This window comes from Sphaerodactylus townsendi, linkage group LG04 (assembly GCF_021028975.2).
Source record: "Sphaerodactylus townsendi isolate TG3544 linkage group LG04, MPM_Stown_v2.3, whole genome shotgun sequence".
In the NCBI taxonomy this organism is placed as follows: domain Eukaryota; kingdom Metazoa; phylum Chordata; class Lepidosauria; order Squamata; family Sphaerodactylidae; genus Sphaerodactylus; species Sphaerodactylus townsendi.
In genome coordinates this window covers 107,939,428-107,959,547 of record NC_059428.1, presented here as the reverse complement: position 1 = coordinate 107,959,547, position 20,120 = coordinate 107,939,428, and the positions used below count along the sequence as shown (strand labels likewise).

The following is a 20,120-nucleotide window of genomic DNA, read 5'->3' as shown; positions in this document are numbered from 1 at the left end:
CTGAGATGGATGGGCCTGTAGAAGAATGGGGGAGGGGGAGTAATCTGTCTCTATCTTTGAAGGGAGGAATCTGCTTGCATGCAGTGCTGAGTTATACAAAGACAGGAGAGAAACTGACTGGCCATAGAACTGGCAGCCCGCCACTCCCTGGACAGTAAGAAGGTGGCCTGATAAAGCAGAAGGTAGCTTGAGAGTCAGTGGGGCCCTGCCCCATTCACCTTCATGGACCTACCTCTCTTGCCCAGAATCAGTCATGTAACTTAAGATTTCATCCATAAACCTTTTAGGGATTTTTAAGCGAACATTATAACCTTTTGTTGATTTTCTTTACATGAATAATCATCACACAGATCAGATACCAAAGAATGAGTAAGTGGAATATCTATCAAGTTGAAGGTGAGTCCAAAGATTTATCTTTTTATCAGTGGGCAGGCCAACTAGATCTTCAGTTGGAAAACAAGAAAAAATGATTTTATTCCAAAGTTACATTGCACAAGTGCAACTTCAGTTCCTTTCTTTTCTCTGTCAGATATCAAGCAGGTCCTCTCCACTCTCATCACTCTCCACGGTCAGCTGCCTTGTCCACCATTTCTTGACTTCCGAGCCACAAGAAGCCGCGTCTGACATGGGATTCATCTTGCACACAACAGACTTCATAGTTGTACGGCCACTTAACCGTAAATTGACTGAAGACACCGAATGGCTTATTGGCTTTGGGGCTACAAGATTAAATAGAACAATTAATTATCACTGTGAATACGTTTTACTTAACTACTATCTTACACATCTATCTATTAGTGTTGGGATATTTTCACGCAAAGGAAAAGGTTTCACACTCACTAAAAGAAACTTCTTTTAGGGGTTAAAATATTAAACCCTATTATATTAAATATTATGTATAAACAGGTTGCTCCCACTTGTTTACAAGGGCGGTGAACACAAACTTGGTGGCTACAAACTTGGTGCTGACAGTGGTACTGGTATTATGAACTAACTGCAATTTGCAGTACAAGTGACAATAGCAGCAACAACTGTGAAAGCGTTGGAGCTGGCTTTGGTGGTAGCAGTGAGATTCCTCAAGGGAGCAGTTTTATGCCAGCGACGGCAGCAGCAGCAGCAGCAAGGGGCCCGCGGCAGGGCGGGACGACCTGTGCCAGCATTGACCATCTAGCTGTCCCCCCTATGATCAGGACTTGGGGGTTGTTGATGCAGAGTTTGCTGCTGCAAGGGAAATTTTTGACCCACGGAGCTGCTGGCAGGCACCCTGTGGATTCTACTCCTCCGTCATTGCCTTGCTGTGGTTGGTGGCAGCCACCCTAGCAGGTAAATTGGACGATGAGGTGGTTGATTGCGCTCCCTTGAGTCCACTTGTATGTCAGGCCGACAATCGTCTGGGACAGATTGTGCTATTTTCGGCACTTTCGAGAGACTTTTTGGATGCCCACCCACAAGGTCCTTACTTAATGCCACCACTCGGAATATTGTCAGTGATCTTAGGGTCTTACTTTTACAAACTGGATTGGAACTCTACTCCGTTATCTGCATTTCAGTACTATTTTGCTTACTGGTTTACTGGCTTTTCTGATTTCTTTGCTTGGCCATTTAAACAATAGTGGCATGCCCTTTGGTGATTATTATTTCATTTGGTAGATTGAATAGAATGTTTATTTAACTCTAGGGAAGGGCTTATTGGGGACTGTAAGATTGGAATAGTGACTGATTAACTAAGGGTAGTTAGATGGTATTAGTATAGTGATCCAGTGGTAGTATTAGTACAGTAAATGAGATGTTATAATTACTCCCTTTGCAGATATATCAGAAAAGTCTAGGTTGGAGATCGGATTGGTTAGTAATTTAGATATGGATTTTAGGCAGATAAAGGACTGTTGGGCCAGCATGTGGCTGGGAAACCCAGTGATTATGGGCCGGGGTAAGTACTGTGGTGGGCAGAGGCCATATGGGGGAAGAGATGGGTGGGGGAGAGATGGTTATGCTTGCCCACCTTCTGACCTCTGCCTTATTGTGAAACATGCAGGTTGTAGGTTTTAGTTTTTAAAAAATGGTTGGCTCCCTCTTCCTCTGCCCCACCTGCTTGAGCAGGGGTCAGCCTGCTCTAGCCTCCAGCAAGTCCCACGCACACCACTCTGTGCCTCTCTAGCATCTCTGCCTCCTCTGCGCCCCCCCTTGGGCAGCAGCCACCTGCAGCACAGGCACCAGGCCCGCCAGCCGAGTCCTCCCTGCTCACTGCGGTGCGCGCACGTCGTGCTCAGTGGCCCAGGCCAGCCTAGATGTGTGTGTGTATGGTGTGTGTGTGTGATTTTCCTCTCCCCACATGACAAACTCTGTGTGCGGGTGCCCACAGAGAGGGCTCCGAGTGCCACCTCTGGCACCCGTGCCATAGGTTCGCCATCACTGTCATAGAGAATTCAAAATAAAAACTGATGCAGTGGGGGAAGGGGTGGTTGAGCAAGGACACCATGTGGAAGCAACCATAGTGCTTAATAGTTTGCAGAACCAAAATGATAAACCCTCACATGGTTTTTTGTCTTGACATCCATTATCTGTTTACTCAATTAGATTTGAATCTAGCAGCACCTTACGGACCAACAAGAGTTTCAGGGTGTAAGCTTCTGAGAGTCAAAGCTCCCATCATCAGGCACGAGCCTGACAAAAGGAGATTTTACTGTTTAAAGCAGGGATGTCCAACCTTAGCTCTCCAGATGTTCATGGGCTACAATTCCCATCAGCACCTGCCACTGAATTGCTATATCACCAGCATTCAGATGCACTGGGTTGCTATTGTAGCCAACACTACAGCACTAATATTAGCATATTAAAAAAGCTGAAGAACAATGTGCTGGGGGAAAAGGCAGGGGAAAAAGTATGGCCGTGTTTGAAATGGCCAGAGTGCTTCAGAGCATTTTAGAGATGAAGAAGAAGAGTTTGGATTTATATCCCCCCCTTTCTCTCCTGCAGGAGACTCAAAGGGGCTGACAATCTACTTTCCCTTCCCCCCTCACAACAAACACCCTGTGAGGTAGGTGGGGCTGAGAGAGCTCCAAGTAGCTGTGACTAGCCCAAGGTCACCCAGCTGGCGTGTGTGGGAGTGTACAGGCTAATCTGAATTCCCCAGATAAGCCTCCACAGCTCAGGCGGCAGAGCTGGGAATCAAACCCGGTTCCTCCAGATTAGATACACGAGCTCTTAACTTCCTACGCCACTGCTGCTCCTATGGCTCATAGATTGATTGAAATGAGCTGTATGAAACACCTATGCATCTCCTCTCTCCTCGAGGGTGTATATCTTCACCTTCCTTGCGATAATCATCTATCCTTAAACCAAGGTACCCATTCCAATTTGGAGGTTTCATCTTGTTTTCTTATGATTACCTTCACCTACCTGAAGGCAAACGCCATTGTCCAAACTTCCGCTGAGGTTTACCAGCATCAGTAGAGTCTTGCCGATATCCGCCTCTGTCTGAAAGCGTTGGGCTAAGGAGTTGCTGTTGACTACTTGTCTGCAAAGAACAAACAAAAGAAAAAAATCCATTAATATGAATCAAATTAATCAATCAAACATAAATAATTGAGCCTTAGAAAAGGACATAATGAACAAGGAAGTTCTATTGTTCTATTGTTGAAGACTTTCATGGCTGAAATCGACTGGTTGTTGTTGGTTTCCTGGGCTATGTGGCTGTGGTCTGCTAGTTTTTGCACCTAATGATTCCCACACTGTGCCACTGTGCTGTGGAGACAAACACATCTCAGTGTGACATGTCTCTGAAGATGCCAGTCACAGATGTGAGAGAAAAATTAGGAGCAAAAACATCCAGACCAAACAGCCCAGAAAACCCACAACAGCCAACAAGGAAGATGTTTTTTCCTCACTGGCTCTTACTATGTTGGTTCTGAATGGCAAAAAAGATTTCATTAATCGTGAATATAATATTAATTTAACATAATGCTAATCACATTATATCTTATTTCTAGACTGTTATGACTCTCAAGCTGTCTCATACTGGTCATGGTGAGCTGGTGAAGTAAAGCTTGGCTGGACTTGAAGGAAGTTTGGAAGTAGATACTTCTACACATTCTGTAGAGTTATGGCTTGTGCCGAACTTTTAGAGAAAGGTCTTTACCTCGGGTTGTGCATTATCTTGATTGTTAGCATTCAGATCTTCACTTGGTTGTGTTGTTTCAATGCTTGGTGGATTTAGGAACCGGCTAAGCTCTTGCTGTTGACTCTCTCGGAGACTATGGATAATGCTGCATGACTGTTGCTGTTTCTGTAAAAATACAATATAACATTTCCATGTATTTAAAAGGTATTCTTCAAAAATTTAGCTTTGTTCATGATTTTTACGTTTCTTTCATCTTGTTTTCTTTGCAAAAAGGAGAAACAGATATGATTTTGGAGAACAGTGATCCAATCTCCAGGCACATTTAATTTTCTTCAGAAGAAATAATCCCTTATTCCTTTTGCTTCATTTTCTTCAGAGAAATCACCCCATCCCCTTGAATTCCTATTATCAGTGGTAGGGGAAAAAACAGACTGCCTATCTTTTTAAAGTTTTTTAATATATATATTTTCACACACACAAACACAGAGACCATTGAAGTAAAATTAAATTTGCCTTATGAGACCATCCAAAGTGACAATTAAAGAAAATGATCATTTAGAAGAAATCAGTATCAAAGAACTCATCCACAGGCTATTAACGTAAATTAGTCTTAGTAGCTTTTAAATTAAATACAAGATTAACAGTATGATAATATAGACTCTTTAAAAAACGATGAAGTGCAATTTCCATGTTATATTGTTTTTATGTATCATTACATTGTTTACTTAAAGGGGTATATTTCAATTCTAAATATCCTGCACACGAGTTAGAAAATGTTCTCTATGGAAAGTACAGGAATAAATCCGAAAGCACAAGAAATTTTGCAGTGGGGAAATCTTCTGTTATCCTTCCCTTCTGCAAATGACATATCATCATCAATCTCAAAAAGCTGAAATGAATACCAAACTGTAACATGACTATAAAAATTGGAGGAGGGGTATGCCCTCTCCTCATCCCTTACTGTCCAGTTTGGATCAGAGGTTCAGCAAAACTAGGCCACCTGAACTGAACTTCAAAGGGGGAGATGTGACAAATGCTTACTAAGGCTCAAGACTGCGACCAGGAGCAAACCTGAGATTACATTACAGTGCGGTATTCAGTTCTATTACACATTGGACCATCCCAGCAGACTTAATCTCTTTTGGACAATGGTTAAGACCAGACCAGCTCTTTGTCATGGAAGCTCAGAGCCATTACCAGGCATTTGAAGCCGGTGGGAGTATATGGAACACGCCTCTGATAGGTAAAAGCAGCCTCTGGAATCTGAGATGGGGATTTGAGTAGGATTGGAGAAAACAACTTGTCATTCTTAGTCAGTGCCAATGTCACTGAGTATCATTTTGCACAAACCAACCTTCACTAGTAACAGTAACACGCATACTGTCCTGTACCTAAATACCAGAAAAAGATTTCTGGAACAAACATATAGGTATATGTTAAATGTAAGACAATATGGTTGTTCCACAACAAGCTACCTTATTACCTAACTGTATAGAGTAACTTCCTAACTACCTAACTTTACAGAGTAGGGGGAATGTGGTAACAGAGAAAACTGGTAAAAACATAGATTTCGTCGTGTGCTCCCACGGTTTTCTGTTTGCAATGACTATTTTTGAACTCAGAACCATTCACAACCTGCACAATGTCTAGAATTTGAAATGTCTCTATTTTATGTTCCTGAGCAAGACCCCCCCCCATGTCATGACCTCACAAGGCAAAATACATAACCAAGTGTGGTACATTTTTCCTACTATTATCTTTATTAAACTTACAGCTCTAATGCGTTTCAAGCACTTCTTCAACCACATCCGTATGGTCTGTTTGGCAACCTCCTCTTCTATTGTATACTCCAGTTGTTCCCTAGCAAGTAGTTCCTCCAGCTGAAGACTTTTTCTGATGTCAACAGACCTATATGAGAGCATGCTAGGGGAAATATATCCTTGTATTAGAGAAGTAATAATGACCCTATTTATAAAACTGTGGCAGTACCATATAATTAATTTGGAAACCCTGGGGTTTCTTATATCTGATGCTATGAGGGGGACTATTGAAAACGAGAAGCGAAAGGTAACAAAGAAATTATACAGTAATCCCCGCCCCTTTCTGCACATTAATAAATCTAACTGTGAGTATAAAACAAGGAAACCAAGTGATAACTTGCTCAGATGATGGTGGTCATATTTATTTAAATGTTTTTAATAGAAGAACACTTTGCCCCTGGCTTTCTTAATAGGATATTCAAAACAACTAACAATAACTAAGGTAATAGAGCAATAAGAACATAACAGCGGCCCAGCTGGATCTGACCAATGGCCAATCTAATCTAGCACCTTCTTTTACACAGTGACCAACTGGGTTGCTCTGACAGGCTAATAAACAGGGCGTAGAGGCTAAGATCTTCCCCAGTATTGCCTCCTAGCACCGGCACTCAGAAGTTTCTTGCATCTGAATGTGGAGTGTTGAACCTTCCTCCAAAGATTTGTTTAATCCCTTTTTGAAGCCATCTGTATTGATAGCCACCTATACTTCCAGTGAATCTTATGATTTAATGACTCATTCAATAAAAGTTTGTCGCCCTTAAGATGTGATCAACCCTGACAAAGCTAATAACCTTTTTCACATGGACATGAAGAGACCAGTGAGTCCAGGTACTCCCATCCACCAACACTTCCTATCTAACCAGTAGATTCTCTGGTCAAAAGTGCAGAAGCGCTCTGGGTTGAGATATTTTGCTTTTTAATAATTCAGGAACCAATGTTGTGTAGTGGTTAAAATCTCTGACTAGGATCTGGGATACTCAGGCTCCAATCCCCACTTGCTCTGATTGTACGCTGGGTGACTTTGGGCCAGTCACACACACTCAGTGTAACATATTCACAATGTTGTAAGAGGACAGAGAGGGGAATAGTGTAGGTCACTTTGGGACCCTACTGGGGAGAAAAGGGGGTAATCAATGGAGTAAAATTCATTTTCACACTGCCTTTGTTAAAACCATTATTTTGTGCATAACTGAGTTGAGTGCCAATGTTGCACAATGTTGTATAATTAAGCTGAATGCCAAAATGTATTTTTACTTCTGAACTTTCAAATGGATGGGGGTGGGGGTGGGGCAAGACAAGGATCAGGCAGAGCATTCTACAACAAAGAAGGTCCGGCATGTTGAGTTCTATGGTGGAAGAATATACAATCCTACGAACACCTTTTTATACCTATAGTCACTTTCCCACCAGTTAAAAGTTATGTAAAAGTTATGTTTATACCTATAGTCACAGTTCCCACCAATTAAAAGTTATGTAACAGATTTCTTGTGATGAATACAATAATGGGAACTGGCCCTGTCTTGGAATAACCAAACTAGCCTGTTCTGGTCATATCTTGAAAGTTTAATGGGGTCAACCCTGGTTACTATTTGGATGGGAAACCACCAAGCATGTCCAGGGCCCTTCCACACCGCAACGGTGCGGGGGTGCATCGGCATATACAATGCCGACACACACCCTTGGGGACCATTCGCACAGACGGTCCCGGGAGGGCGGTAGGCGGCGGCGCAGCCTTCGCACAGGCTGCACCATCACTGAACGCTTACCTTGTCTCCTGGCTTCCGGCTCGTCGCAGAGGCCAGGGGACATGCCCCCACAGGCTGGAGCGACGGCTCTGGAGACACAGGTCAGGGGGCCGTGTCCCCTGGCCTCTCTGATGAGCCGGAAGCCAGGAGACAAGGTAAGTGTTCAGGGACAGTGCGGGGAAAATGGTGCCTTCCAGCCACTGCCGTTTGCACTGCAGCGGTTGGAAGACGCTGCTTCCGAAAAACCTCACTGGGGGAGCAAAGTTCAGAAGCAGCGTCTTTGCACCGCTCGGGGGTTGTGAGGCCGGCGCTGCTGTGATGCAGTGGCAGCGGCCGTGCGAACCCCTCCCCAGGGACGCTGTTTTTAGCATCCCTGGGGCGCTCTTTACCGCTCGTGCGGAAAGGGCCCAGGATTGTTATGCCAAGGCAGGCGATGGCAAACCTCCTCTGAATTTCTCTTGCCTTGAAAACCCTAAGAGGCCACCATAAGCTGGCTGTGACTTGTCAGCACTTTACACAGACATTGTTACCTTGTTTTGAAATGTATACACAGCATTGGCTAGGGAACTATAATTAATTTAGTGAGATTAACAGTGCAAACGTAAGAATAGACCTGCCCTTTTAAGTCAATTGAATTCAGTGGGCTTAGAAGGGGCCAACCCTGCTTAGGGCTGTACTCCAAACGTCCTTGTGCCCACCCCATATACCTCAGTACATCATGGAATGTTACGTCTCCTCCATTATGGAGCCGCTCCATTTCATAGCACATATGCTTGAACAAAAGCTTATCCTTGTCTAGATCAACTTCCAGTCTTCCTCGCAGCAACCTCAGCAAAAACTTGACCCGGAAAGTAGGAATCACTCCCTAGGAAAGAATAACAACTTTGAAATCGTGGACACTTATTAAAAGATTCTGTTTTGTTAGACCTTTGAGTACCAAAAGATACAGATGCAATCCTAAGGACACTTTCCTTTGAATTAAGTCCACTGAATAACATGGAACTTACTTCCAAACAGATTTACTGATGCACCCACAACTCATGTCACTGCAGTTGAATTCAGGTTTTTGAAACTAGACTTAGTTTGAACAGATAGATTGCAAGGAAATGTCATAAGCAGACTCCACTTAATAAAAAAAGCTGTATTTGCTTCCTGGCAACTAACTAAAATGGAATTATACTGAAATCTCTTACCTCCCTTTTGTCATCAACCATGTTCCATATAATTTGAAAATGTCTAAGATCATTATAACTTAAGAGTTGATCTTCCTCCGTGGAGTAAAATAGTGAGAAATTTTCCACGATTATAGCTACAGAAGACACCAACATTAAACAGAGTGTAAGAATGGATATTTACTTCTGTGCTCAAGACTGGCAAAACTGTAATACATCAATGCTCATATTAATATATCTGATATGAACATTTTCAGGCGAACATCAATAAACAAACCAATATATATTATATATTTCATATTTATTTTATTTTATAATGTTTTATAATATTGGGTGCTACTTTGTAAAGGCCGTTGGCCATATACAATTAAATTTATTCACTCATATTTCACATGAGATACTTTGCTACACCAGCAGTCATCTGAATCTTTGATTTATATTTTGGGAATGTTCTACTAATTTCAGTGGAAACAGAATGAGCTTCCCCCAAAAGATATAGTAATTGTTTTCTCAAGGTCAACTGCACTTTGCAACTGAATACACACTTTGCAACCAGCAACAGGGTCTTCATCCATAGTCATTTAAATGCAATACCTCGATGGGTTCAAAGGGAACCCTGGTTAGGGCTGTAAGAACATATGAAAGGTCCATGTTGGAAATCTGTGAGCCTGGGAGGAAACTTAATTGAGTTACACCCTTAAGGAATATGTGGATGATGTGTTTAGAAAGTAGAATTAGTCTCCTTCCAAATCACTGGTTTACAAGTCATCCTTCTTACTGAAAAATTATTTCCTGCATACCAGAGTAAATCCACATTTGTGAAGAGACGCCTGACTGATGGGTGGCTTGGTGTTGTTGCTGTCATGTTTTGCATGAAGACCAACTACTTAACTATTAGATATTGTAACTGTTAAGTTTTATGGTGGTTTACAAGCATATTGTAATTTATATTGTTTTTTAACTATTATATTGTTTATTTATATAGTTTTCAGCTCCAAACTGGGGTGCGGAATCCATGAGTGGGAACAGCACGCAGCCATGTTGGCAGATTTGCCCTCCCTGGGGCACTTGCCCCAGCGGAGGGGTGAATCCACTGGTGTGTGTCAGCCACTGCCTCCCTCCCTGGTAGTGGGACGTGATGTGGAATACTGTTCCAGCATTCCTGTGCCCCCACTGCAGTGGGGGTGGTCTGGAGGTATGGCTGGGGGAGGAGTTGGGTTCTTCCCGGTCATTAGCCCCACTGCATGGCAGCCAGGACTGCAGACCTGTGCCACTGAGAAGGTGTCATAAGTCTATTCAGCCCAATAGGGGGTTCCTGGTGGCAGGGAGGCTTTTTGGCATTTTAAGCCTTTCTACGCCACTGGCAAGCCTCTTCAGGGGGAGCCCCTTGGATGGGGCTGTTTGTGTTGTAGACCACCTTGATGGTCCCTAGAGGTCTCAAGGGTTGCTTATAAATAAACATATAAATTTTAGACGTCATTATAGATAATGACAATTTCCACTACCATAGTTGATAACTTACCCACAAGTAAATTCAGCATTATGTATGCAATGATGACATAAAAAGAACAGAAATACATAAGAGCACCAGCATAGTTTCCACAATCCGTCTTCCAGTATGTTTTGTTATCTGGTGTACAAAAAGGAGGCTGAACCTTTAAAAGAAATATAACAGTTAGGGAACAATATGGTCATTAACATGTTAACAAAATCCTGATGCTTATGGCAGATTAGTAAAGACTGAGAAATTAAGGAAAAGCAGCAGATCCATGAGTTTTGCATCTCTTCACACATCTCAGACATGTAAAATTTGGTGTGTTGGTGGAAAATATTAAATTCCTGCTTCTTCAACCACCTGTGTATATCCCTAACAGCACTTCCCTGAATTCGTTTTCCTGGGAAAGTACATTTCCACAGTTTGTGTTCCACCTTTGATGTTCCACCTTTGTGTTGGGGTGTGTGGAATCAGACTGCAAAGAGATCTTCTGAAGAAAGAATAAGAAATCTGCAGTCTTTACTTTTCAGCCTGTTTTGGATGTAAAATGGACCCCAACTTCTCTGTCTATTCCTATATGTTCCTATATGTTTTTCCTGCAGGGCTGCCATCAATTTTACGGATAAGGAGTGACAGAGAAAACAGGATGGGGTAAAACTTTCCTTCCTTTGCACCACCCTAACTCTGTGGATATCCCAATATTTAGAAAAGATTGCCCATCAAAAACCTCAGACTCTGAAGCCTTTCCTTGTAGACTGCATCATGGACAATGGAATAGATTAAAAGACTATGCTCCCAGGGAAGAGACCCTTCAGCCAGTTCTTACTAAATCAACAAGGAAGGAACCATACTGCCTAAGGCAAACACAAAAATTGCTTACATTTCAGGCAGACTTAAAAGAAGATGGCTAAAGATAAAAGCAGTGTGAGCTCTGGGGACCAATACTACACATATTTGAGGGTGGAGAAGACTGCTGAAATATTTAGATTGTTTTTCTGCACTTATTGCACCAAAATGGATTGTGAGCATATAGACAGCAAAGCATAAAATTCACTGTTAGGTGCAGAGAGTGAGAAATGTGCATCAACTAGCCAGTGAATCAAAGATAAGGATATGTAGACTGGCAAAATACATGTGCATCTGCTGGTGCTGTGCCATGATAGTGTAGGGTAATTTTTGGCTCTGGACTAACAGGGTTTATCAACTGGAAGGTTGGACTAAACAGATGCAGAGAGTAGTCTTTAAGAAAATTTATTGTAGACTAATACACAAGGAGAATTCTGTCCCACCAAGATGGTTAGGGGGGAGTTTCTTGGTATATAAGCAGATTTCATAAGCATTTAGAGAGAGACAATTATTGCAACAGATGTTGGTAGCAGATATGCCATTTTCCCTTCTCTCAAGTAGATTTTGGTACTTTCCACCATGTTTACCCAAGAACATAGACTAACAGAGTGACCCGTTCACCATTAACTGTTTTTCCTGCATGAAAGTCAATCAAGACTTAAGCCCCTTCTGCACATGCAGAATAATGCCCATTCAATCCACTTTCACAATTGTTTGCAAGTGGATTTTGCTATTCCGCACAGTAAAATCCAGCTTCAAAGTGCATTGAAAGTGGACTGAAAGTGCATTATTCTGCATGTGTGGAAGGGGCCTTAGTAAGCTTAGTAAGCAGAAGCAGAAATGTATACATGGTGATGTGTGCCATGATTTACAGTAACTGTTTGATGGCTGACTTTGATTAACTCAGAGGTCTTCTTGGGTTTTCTTTCCCTTCCCTTCCCTCACAATGAACAGAACAGAACTTATGAAATATTTCATATACCATGTTCAAAGAATGAGATATTGCATCAAGGATACCATTTTTGTTTCAAAAGGACGTTACTGCTCAAATACAAAGTCAAGGTGTTAGATGCTGAGTGCCTCTGGATTTTTGTGTCTTTTAAAATTGTGTTTAACTTACCATGCAGTCATGCATTATCTTGTTCCAGTCTTCCCCAGTGACTATTCGGAAGAGTACAGTGATAGCCTTGCCAGCCGATGAAAAGTTGGCATGCCTGTGTTTAAACAAACAAGAAACAATCAATCTCTTTCAGTGTGACACAAGGAAAATTCAGCACAAGAAATCTTACGGCTTGGTCCCTGTTCCCCACACTCGGTTCAGCTCAGTGGGTCATAGTTCTGCACGGGCCAAGAAACACGAGTGTAGGATGCTATATAACCCCCCTTTATTCAATTCAATAACCTTTATTAGGCATAATTTAAAATGAAATAAAATAAATACAATATATTAAAAGGGGAGGAAAACAGAATAAAACCTAATCAGGTTAACTACGTTTTGTTCAGGGTCAAAGCAAGGAACTTTGCCACATCGTCGGTCCGTTTAGAACAACGATCGTTGAGGAGTATCTGAGACTTAACCCTGTGGGAAAGAGCAGGTTTTGAGTTTATATATGGCTCAATAAATTGTTTACGTAAGTCAGTGTGATGGGGACAATACAATAGAATGTGTTCTGTTGTTTCTGGTCATATTGTGGGCTGTGGGGGTTCATTTGTGCATGCCTGAATAGCTACGCATGGGTGGAAAGTAATTTTAAAAAATAGATGCGTCTCCATGCGAAGGAGCAACAGCAACCCGGATTGTTTCTGTGGGCTCCAATTATTGCTTGCATGGAATGCATGTGAACATGAAAACAGGAAAGCAGGTTCCTTTATCCCGACTGAAGAAGAAGAAGAAGAAGAAGAAGAAGAAGAAGAGTTTGGATTTATATCCCCCCTTTCTCTCCTGCTGGAGACTCAAAGGGGCTTACAATCTCCATGCCCTTCCCCCCTCACAACAAACACCCTGTGAGGTAGGTGGGGCTGAGAGAGCTCCGAGAAGCTGTGACTAGCCCAAGGTCACCCAGCTGGCGTGTGTGGGAGTGCACAGGCTAATCTGAATTCCCCAGATAAGCCTCCACAGCTCAGGCGGCAGAGCTGGGAATCAAACCCGGTTCCTCCAGATTAGATACACAAGCTCTTAACCTCCTACGCCACTGCTGCTCCTGATATACAACCTGATATACAACCTGACTGCAACCTGATATACATTTGCTTTGAGGAAGGGGCCTCAGTGATGTAGAATGGCATCTCTAGTTACAAAAATTTTACATACTACATGTTGGGAAAGGCCTTTCTCCTCTGTCTTCAGATCTTGAAGAGTCACTACTTTTTCTGAACTAGATGAACCAATGGTATAAAATATCTGCACATGTTCTACTGAGCAGGGAAAACCAAATTAGGGCTCATTGAACTATTTTTACTTCCTCTCTCATCTTGGTTGGCTCTTAACAGGAACATAGTAAATTGACCATTTTTACAATGTGAGGTTAGTTCATGCCTTCTGTATAATCAATCACCAAGTTCCCTTGGAAATTCTTGATCATCCAGTTATTCTCATTACATATATAATTATGGGGGTACATAATATTGATGCTGTGTGTATTTTTATATCCATAAATTTACTGTCCAATAAGATCCAAAAGTTCTGAGCATTTCAGTAATTCAACAAACATTTTAATCTTGAAGCACAAACATCAAAATACCAATTACTTTCTTAAGAAACAAAGTCCCACACCTGTTGATGTTTTCACCGTACTTCACCGTGCCGAATAAAACGACCCCGGCAAAAGCATAGCAAAGCAGCAGCAGGAACATCCCTACTATGATGAAAAAACTTTTGTACATACTGACAACTACAGTAAGCAGCAGCATTTTCAGGGTCACCTAGAAAGATATTAAAAAAAGACAATGGAAAGGTGGCATACACTTCTGCTACTGATGATGATGATGATGATGATGATGATGATTTACATTTGATAAACCACTCTCCCCCAGAGGCTCTGAGCGGTGTACAAGGGCCACATAGGCCGATAAAACAATAAATTATAAATAATCACTATAATATTAAATCCTTAAAATAACAAGGCAACTGAATAATGGTAGAAGTCTGATGCCAAAGGAACAGCTGGTTACTTCCAATCAACATGTTAAATTTAGCCCTCTACTACACCATTTATTGGCCCTCATTGACCTGAGAAGGTTGTCAAGTCATATTGCTTCAGTGACAGCCGGAAATATATATTGTCTTTTATGCAACCCTGATAGAGCAGTCCTGATACTGCCTAAATTCTACACATACCAGCCCTGTATCTACTGGTCCCAAGTCCCACAAAAATCCTATCCCACAAATGAAAAATTAAATTCGAAATAAATTCTTACTAGGACAATCGGATAGGCTTTTTTTTTTTTTGGTGGGGTGGTGGTGGTAGAGAGTGTGCATGTGTGGGCATAATTGGTATTCTCAATTAGCATCCTATCATGCAATCCTAAACAGAGTTATGCCCCTCAAAGTCCATGGAAGTCAGTGGGCTTAGAATGGTGTCAATCTGCTTCAGGTGGCACTGCTAATTATTTTCTGCTCTAGTTTACTTTCAAGCAGCTTTCAGATGTTTCTGGTCTCATTAAGGATGAGTAAATATTTAGTCTAGCTTTCTGCTGAAGTTCCTTTAATTCCTGGCTTACAAAACAAAAAAAGACCTCATTTATACCCAATACATGACCACTATAAAAATAACAGAGCCTAATTTGCACACTCACATGCTTGCCACAAATGGAGAAGAACCTGAAGACAATGACGCATGCTCCCATCATATACGTGTAGGGATTCTAGAATGAAACAACAGTTTTACTTTCCTTCCTTTGATACTATGCCTGAACAAATGAATTCGGCTCATGAATTCTGAACTGAATATACAACAATCAACATATCAAATAGCTTCCAAATGAAAAGAGATGTCTGCCCTTTCATTCATTGTTTATTTTTCATTCTTTACATGGAGACAGGAGGATGGATTGTACCCCTATCTCAGGGGTCTGCAATGCTGGCAGGGGCTGATGGGATTTGTAGTCCATGAGCATCTGGAGAGCCGCAGGTTGCAGACCCCTGCCCTATCACATCCAGTATTTCCCTAGACTAAGGAGACTTTCTCCAAATTAAGTGCCTCTTCCTTCAAAAAAAGGGCCATGTGAGTTGGAGAAAAACTCTTTAGGCTGCAAGAAGGCTTCTAACTTTGCTCAGTGGAGTTGTTGGATGGAGTAGAATGTACGTTATCAGGCTAGCGACAGCCTAAAAATATCAGAAAAGCCTTCCTGTATCAGACAAGAGGCCCACCTGATCCAGCCTCCTGTTTCCAACAGTGGCCAGCTTTATGCCTCCAAGGAGATAACGAAGATAACAACATTGCCCAACTGCTTGATCCCACTGTCCCATCACTGAACATGAAGGATGCAATTGGCTATCTTCATTAGCCCTTGATAGACCTGTTCTCTGAATCTGGCTGATCCCCCTTCAAAGCAATCTAAGCCAGTAGCCAGCAAATCTTGTGGCAGTGAATTCCACAAGCTAGTTATGAATAAATGCTTTCTTTTGTGTGTGCTGAAGCATCAAAATGTGACCACATGACAAGCTATTTAAAGGACATATCTTCCAATATGGATTTGGTGACTTTCACAGTCACATGCTTGTGTAGTACCACAGATTCATCTCACACAAATGCCTCTGTGTATTTTCAAGTCTGTTTCATATCTCAAACGATGGACAAACTAGGCCTCAGACTACAAACAAAAACTTTCCACCCCTCTCCTTACACCTTATCAACACATTGTGTCTTTCTGAACCCCAAGAAACAACATGGGTCTAATGTGTTGGACACGTCACTTCAGAAGGTAGGTAAAAGTTCATCACTGAATCTCTTCTCTGCCTAAAAAATCAAGCAAAATCTCTGATGTAGAAAACAAGAATGTCAAGAGAAGGTTAGGCTAGAGTGCTTCTCTCATGACATCTAGTTTCCTGTGTAGATGGTATTTTTAGTGAAGAGGAGCACTCAAACTGAGATGGAACAGATTAAATATAAGTCTACATCACTGTGTTTCTCACTCTCCTAATTGTGGAGATTTGGGCCTGGAGAGAAGACTTCAGAACATTATTCTCTGTACGCTGAATTTGTCATGAATACCAGACGCTGCAGGATGAAACAAATTGGCCCTTATTGGCTCTTACAGTGAATAGTTACTAGGCAGACTGTATTGGTTTTTTGAGATTGTGGCTGCCTAATTGATTGATTTACAGTTTTGATCATAATAACAAAGTAGACTACTGACAAGTTTGTGCTGCCAAGAACACAACCGAATTAAGCACTAAAGAAGCCAAAAGGCAAAATTTTCTCTTTTCTGCGACCTTGGGAAAGTTTCTTCACCCTCCACAGGCTCAAGGGTTAGGTCTGGCTACTTATAGGAACAACATCTGGGGAGCCCTGCTGAGAACCATGTAAGAGTGTTGCAGGCAGAAGGATTTCCATCCATGAAGCATGACTTCTTCATCCCCCAACACTGTTTCTGGTGGAAAGGGGACCTCCAGGAACAGCATGGTGGGGGTAGTTGGAGGTCTGCTATGGAAGAGGAATAAATGAAAACCCTCTGAGGGATACAAGTCAATGGATCTGGGATGCCATGGTCAGATCCCCACTCTGCCATGAAGTTTGATGGCTGATGTTGGGCCAATCACTCTCTCTGATCCTTCCCTACTTCACAAGGCTATTACAAGGTTAACTTGGGAGTTCATTCCCCATAAGGTGTGCCATGAATGGCTTTTAATAATATACACTGCCCCAATATCCTTGTGAAGAAGAAGAGTTTAGATTTATATCCCACCTTTCTCTTCTGTAAGGAGTCTCAAGGTGACTTACAAATGCCTTTTCCCTTCTCCTCACAATAGACCCCTTGTGAGGCAGGTGGGGCTGAGAGTGTTCTGAGAGAGTTATGAGTGGCCTAAGGTCACCCAGCAGGCTCCATGTGTAAGAGTGGGGAAACAAATCCAGTTCTCCAGATTAGAGTCCACCAGCTCTTAACTATTGTACCATGCTGGCTCTTAAAAGAGAAAAGAAAAGTATAACAGTGCACTAGATAAATCAACCCACTGCCAAGATTTGATGTGAAATGCCTCCAGAGCCTCCCATGTGACCAGCTGTATTGAAATAATCATATCAATGCATAACGGTTGCATATGCAGTTTGCTGGGACTTACAGCTAAGGCAAAGTGGAGTATCACCCATATGACACCCAAGGATGTCACCAAGAGATCATAACGATTCCTTCTGCTTTGCCAAAATCCAGCAGGTGACATGGCAATAATCTTCATCGTGACCTACAGGAGATCAACAGAGTTAGTGCAACTGCTCTTCAAAAAACTCCCATAAGGTAATACAAAAAAAAACCTTACAAGGCAATATCAACTCCCACTGAAAATATTTCAGTGTTACAGATAAATCAGTGTGCATCCAAACAGATTAAAAAGACACAACAATACTAAAAATATAGTGCTATGAATGTGCACAGAACTCCACTGAGCACAAGATAATATGACCCTGCTCTACAGAGTCCATGAACATGGTTTGCAAGCCCAGGTAGCAGTCCCTGCAACACACCTTGGTAATAACTTTATTCTCTGTATGATACTATTACAGGACTGAATCACCAGAGGCTAATTCATCTGCACATCTTCTAAGACATGCCAGCAATGCCTTTTAACTATATATATGGGCCAACCCAGACTGTCACTCTTGCCAGACTGTCTCTTCGCAGGAGAAAAAAAAAAGTATGTAGGGCATTAAAAATGGAGGCACCTCAAAACCAGCAGGTGAGCATTTCAGCTTCCCTGGATGTCAGGCAACAGATTGAAAAGATGTTGTACTTTAGCACTTTCAAAAAGAAATTCCAGCTGCCGCTGAGCTTTTAACCAAAGTGCATCCCTCACGTGACCCAGGGACATGGCATCTAGTCATATGTCCCCCTGTCCCACCATAGATACGCCACGGCACAAAATCATGGGGTTAATTAAACTTGTAATTAATGTGATCATGCGAATGCAGGACCCTTTACTATATAGCTGGTCATACATGAAGCCATCTTATATGGCAGTGGTTCTCAACCTTCCTAATGCCACGACCCTTTAATACAGTTCCTCATGTTGTGGTGACCCCCAACCCTAACATTTATCCATTTTACAGATGGAGAACACTGATGCAGAGAATCTTAGGCGACCCCTGTGAAAGGATCGTTCGACCCCCAAAGGGGTCCCCACCCCCAGGTTGAGAACCACTGTTATATGGAACCAGTCAATCAAGATCAGCTTTGCCTGTTCAGATTGGAAGCAGTGGTGCAAGATCTGAGGCAAAGATCTTCTGCATCTCCTGCTGCCTTGTCCTTTTAACTGGAGTTGCCTGGGGCTCTTCCACTGCGCCCCAGACTATCTCACTACAGTTAGGATCAATCAAGTCAGGTGCTGAAGCCAATTTATTAACCACAGTTAACTATGATTTTGTGTGATGACTGGGTAAACCTGTATCTGATTGATGATTTATATGCTGAATCCTGGTTTCACAAACTAATCAAAATTAAAATAATCCAGGGTTTCATGTTACATCTGGACAGAGACTCTGGTTCTATTTTTGGCTTCTCCATTTGCAACAGACTAACACAGATGGAATTAGTAAGGTTTATTTATCACCCTTGATTGAAGTAGGGGAGCAGCCATCACTTCTCAAGACATATATTTCTCTATTTTGACTGATCTGATTATATCAAAGCAAAAGATCTGACTGGCTGGCTGGCACCCACCGTATCTTCTGACACCGATATATAAATCAATGAATGCAAAATGCACAAATGATCATCTAACTTGAAGAAAATGATGGAAATGACCTTACCTCAAGGACAAAAATGAAGGTGAAGACGACAGACATTGCTGCTAAAGGAGTCGTCACTGGGTCCTCAGCATTCCACTGGAGTATAAAAAAAAGAAGGAGAATTGTAAAAATTTGCTCTGATTTATGTCTTATGTTAATCACAACTTGTTTCCATAGGTTCTATGGACACTTAGCTCCCTTCAAAAAGATCTGTCACATTTTTTTTCATTTGTTTAATTAGCTACTTCACAAAGTGTGCACAAGCATAGAAAAATACCTTCACAGATAAGAGCACAGACTGGGCCAGGACAAGCACTGCAATAGTCCTCTTAAAAAATGGGTGCTGCGTAATATCATACATCCTGGCTCGAAATCCATCGTTATCTGTGTGAAAAAGAACAATTAAGAGCAAACAGCTTAATAAAACACACAATTTGTTTGTTTCTTGCTAGATCACTTTTCTAGATTTCCACTATACCTTAATAATCTTCTACAACCATTTCATACTTTAAACACTGCGGCAACCTGTAATTTCAGATGCTGAATGTTTGTTCATGAAGAAATTATACATAGCTGCTGTCAGGTTAATACATTTCTTCCATGTCATTAGCAGTCAAGTGCAAATATCTTTAATTTAAGAATTCATTTTTGTCCTTACGACTTCCCCTAAAACCATCAAAGCACCACATTTTTGGGAGCTGATTTTAATAGCCGGATGCAGGAGTTGATAGATGGAGCCTATTTCCACATTAACTTATGCACAGCCTCCTAGTGGTCTCCTGATTACAATTTTAATTTGAATCCTAGACTCCTGCAGAATTACGAACACTTGTGCTCAACGTGAACCAAATTAAAATTGCCTTGATACCTGGGCGAGGTGGGAGATGAAGAGGTTGCGCTATCTTCAGTCTGCTCTTTAGATCCTCCCATCGCCTCTGATCCACAGTCAGCAGAGCTGTTCCCTAGGCAAGGAAGAAGAACA

At 41.9% G+C, this 20,120-nt stretch overlaps 1 protein-coding gene across 2 annotated transcripts in view; it reads right to left on the bottom strand.

Annotated features, from left to right (window-relative positions):
* Positions 1-396: 396 nt before the first annotated feature.
* Positions 397-20,120, bottom strand: part of NALCN (sodium leak channel, non-selective) — a 286,369-nt gene continuing 266,645 nt past the window's right edge. For both annotated transcript variants that reach the window (XM_048493957.1, XM_048493958.1), the window contains 14 exons: positions 20,007-20,100; positions 19,416-19,522; positions 19,160-19,234; positions 17,479-17,598; positions 14,994-15,062; positions 13,972-14,120; positions 12,319-12,412; positions 10,380-10,512; positions 8,879-8,994; positions 8,393-8,550; positions 5,893-6,043; positions 4,139-4,285; positions 3,400-3,517; positions 397-719 (listed from right to left, as the gene is read on the bottom strand). In XM_048493957.1, coding sequence (XP_048349914.1) covers positions 526-719; positions 3,400-3,517; positions 4,139-4,285; positions 5,893-6,043; positions 8,393-8,550; positions 8,879-8,994; positions 10,380-10,512; positions 12,319-12,412; positions 13,972-14,120; positions 14,994-15,062; positions 17,479-17,598; positions 19,160-19,234; positions 19,416-19,522; positions 20,007-20,100 — 1,725 coding nt within the window. In that variant the 3' untranslated portion in view covers positions 397-525. The remainder of the gene's footprint in view (positions 720-3,399; positions 3,518-4,138; positions 4,286-5,892; positions 6,044-8,392; positions 8,551-8,878; positions 8,995-10,379; positions 10,513-12,318; positions 12,413-13,971; positions 14,121-14,993; positions 15,063-17,478; positions 17,599-19,159; positions 19,235-19,415; positions 19,523-20,006; positions 20,101-20,120) is intronic.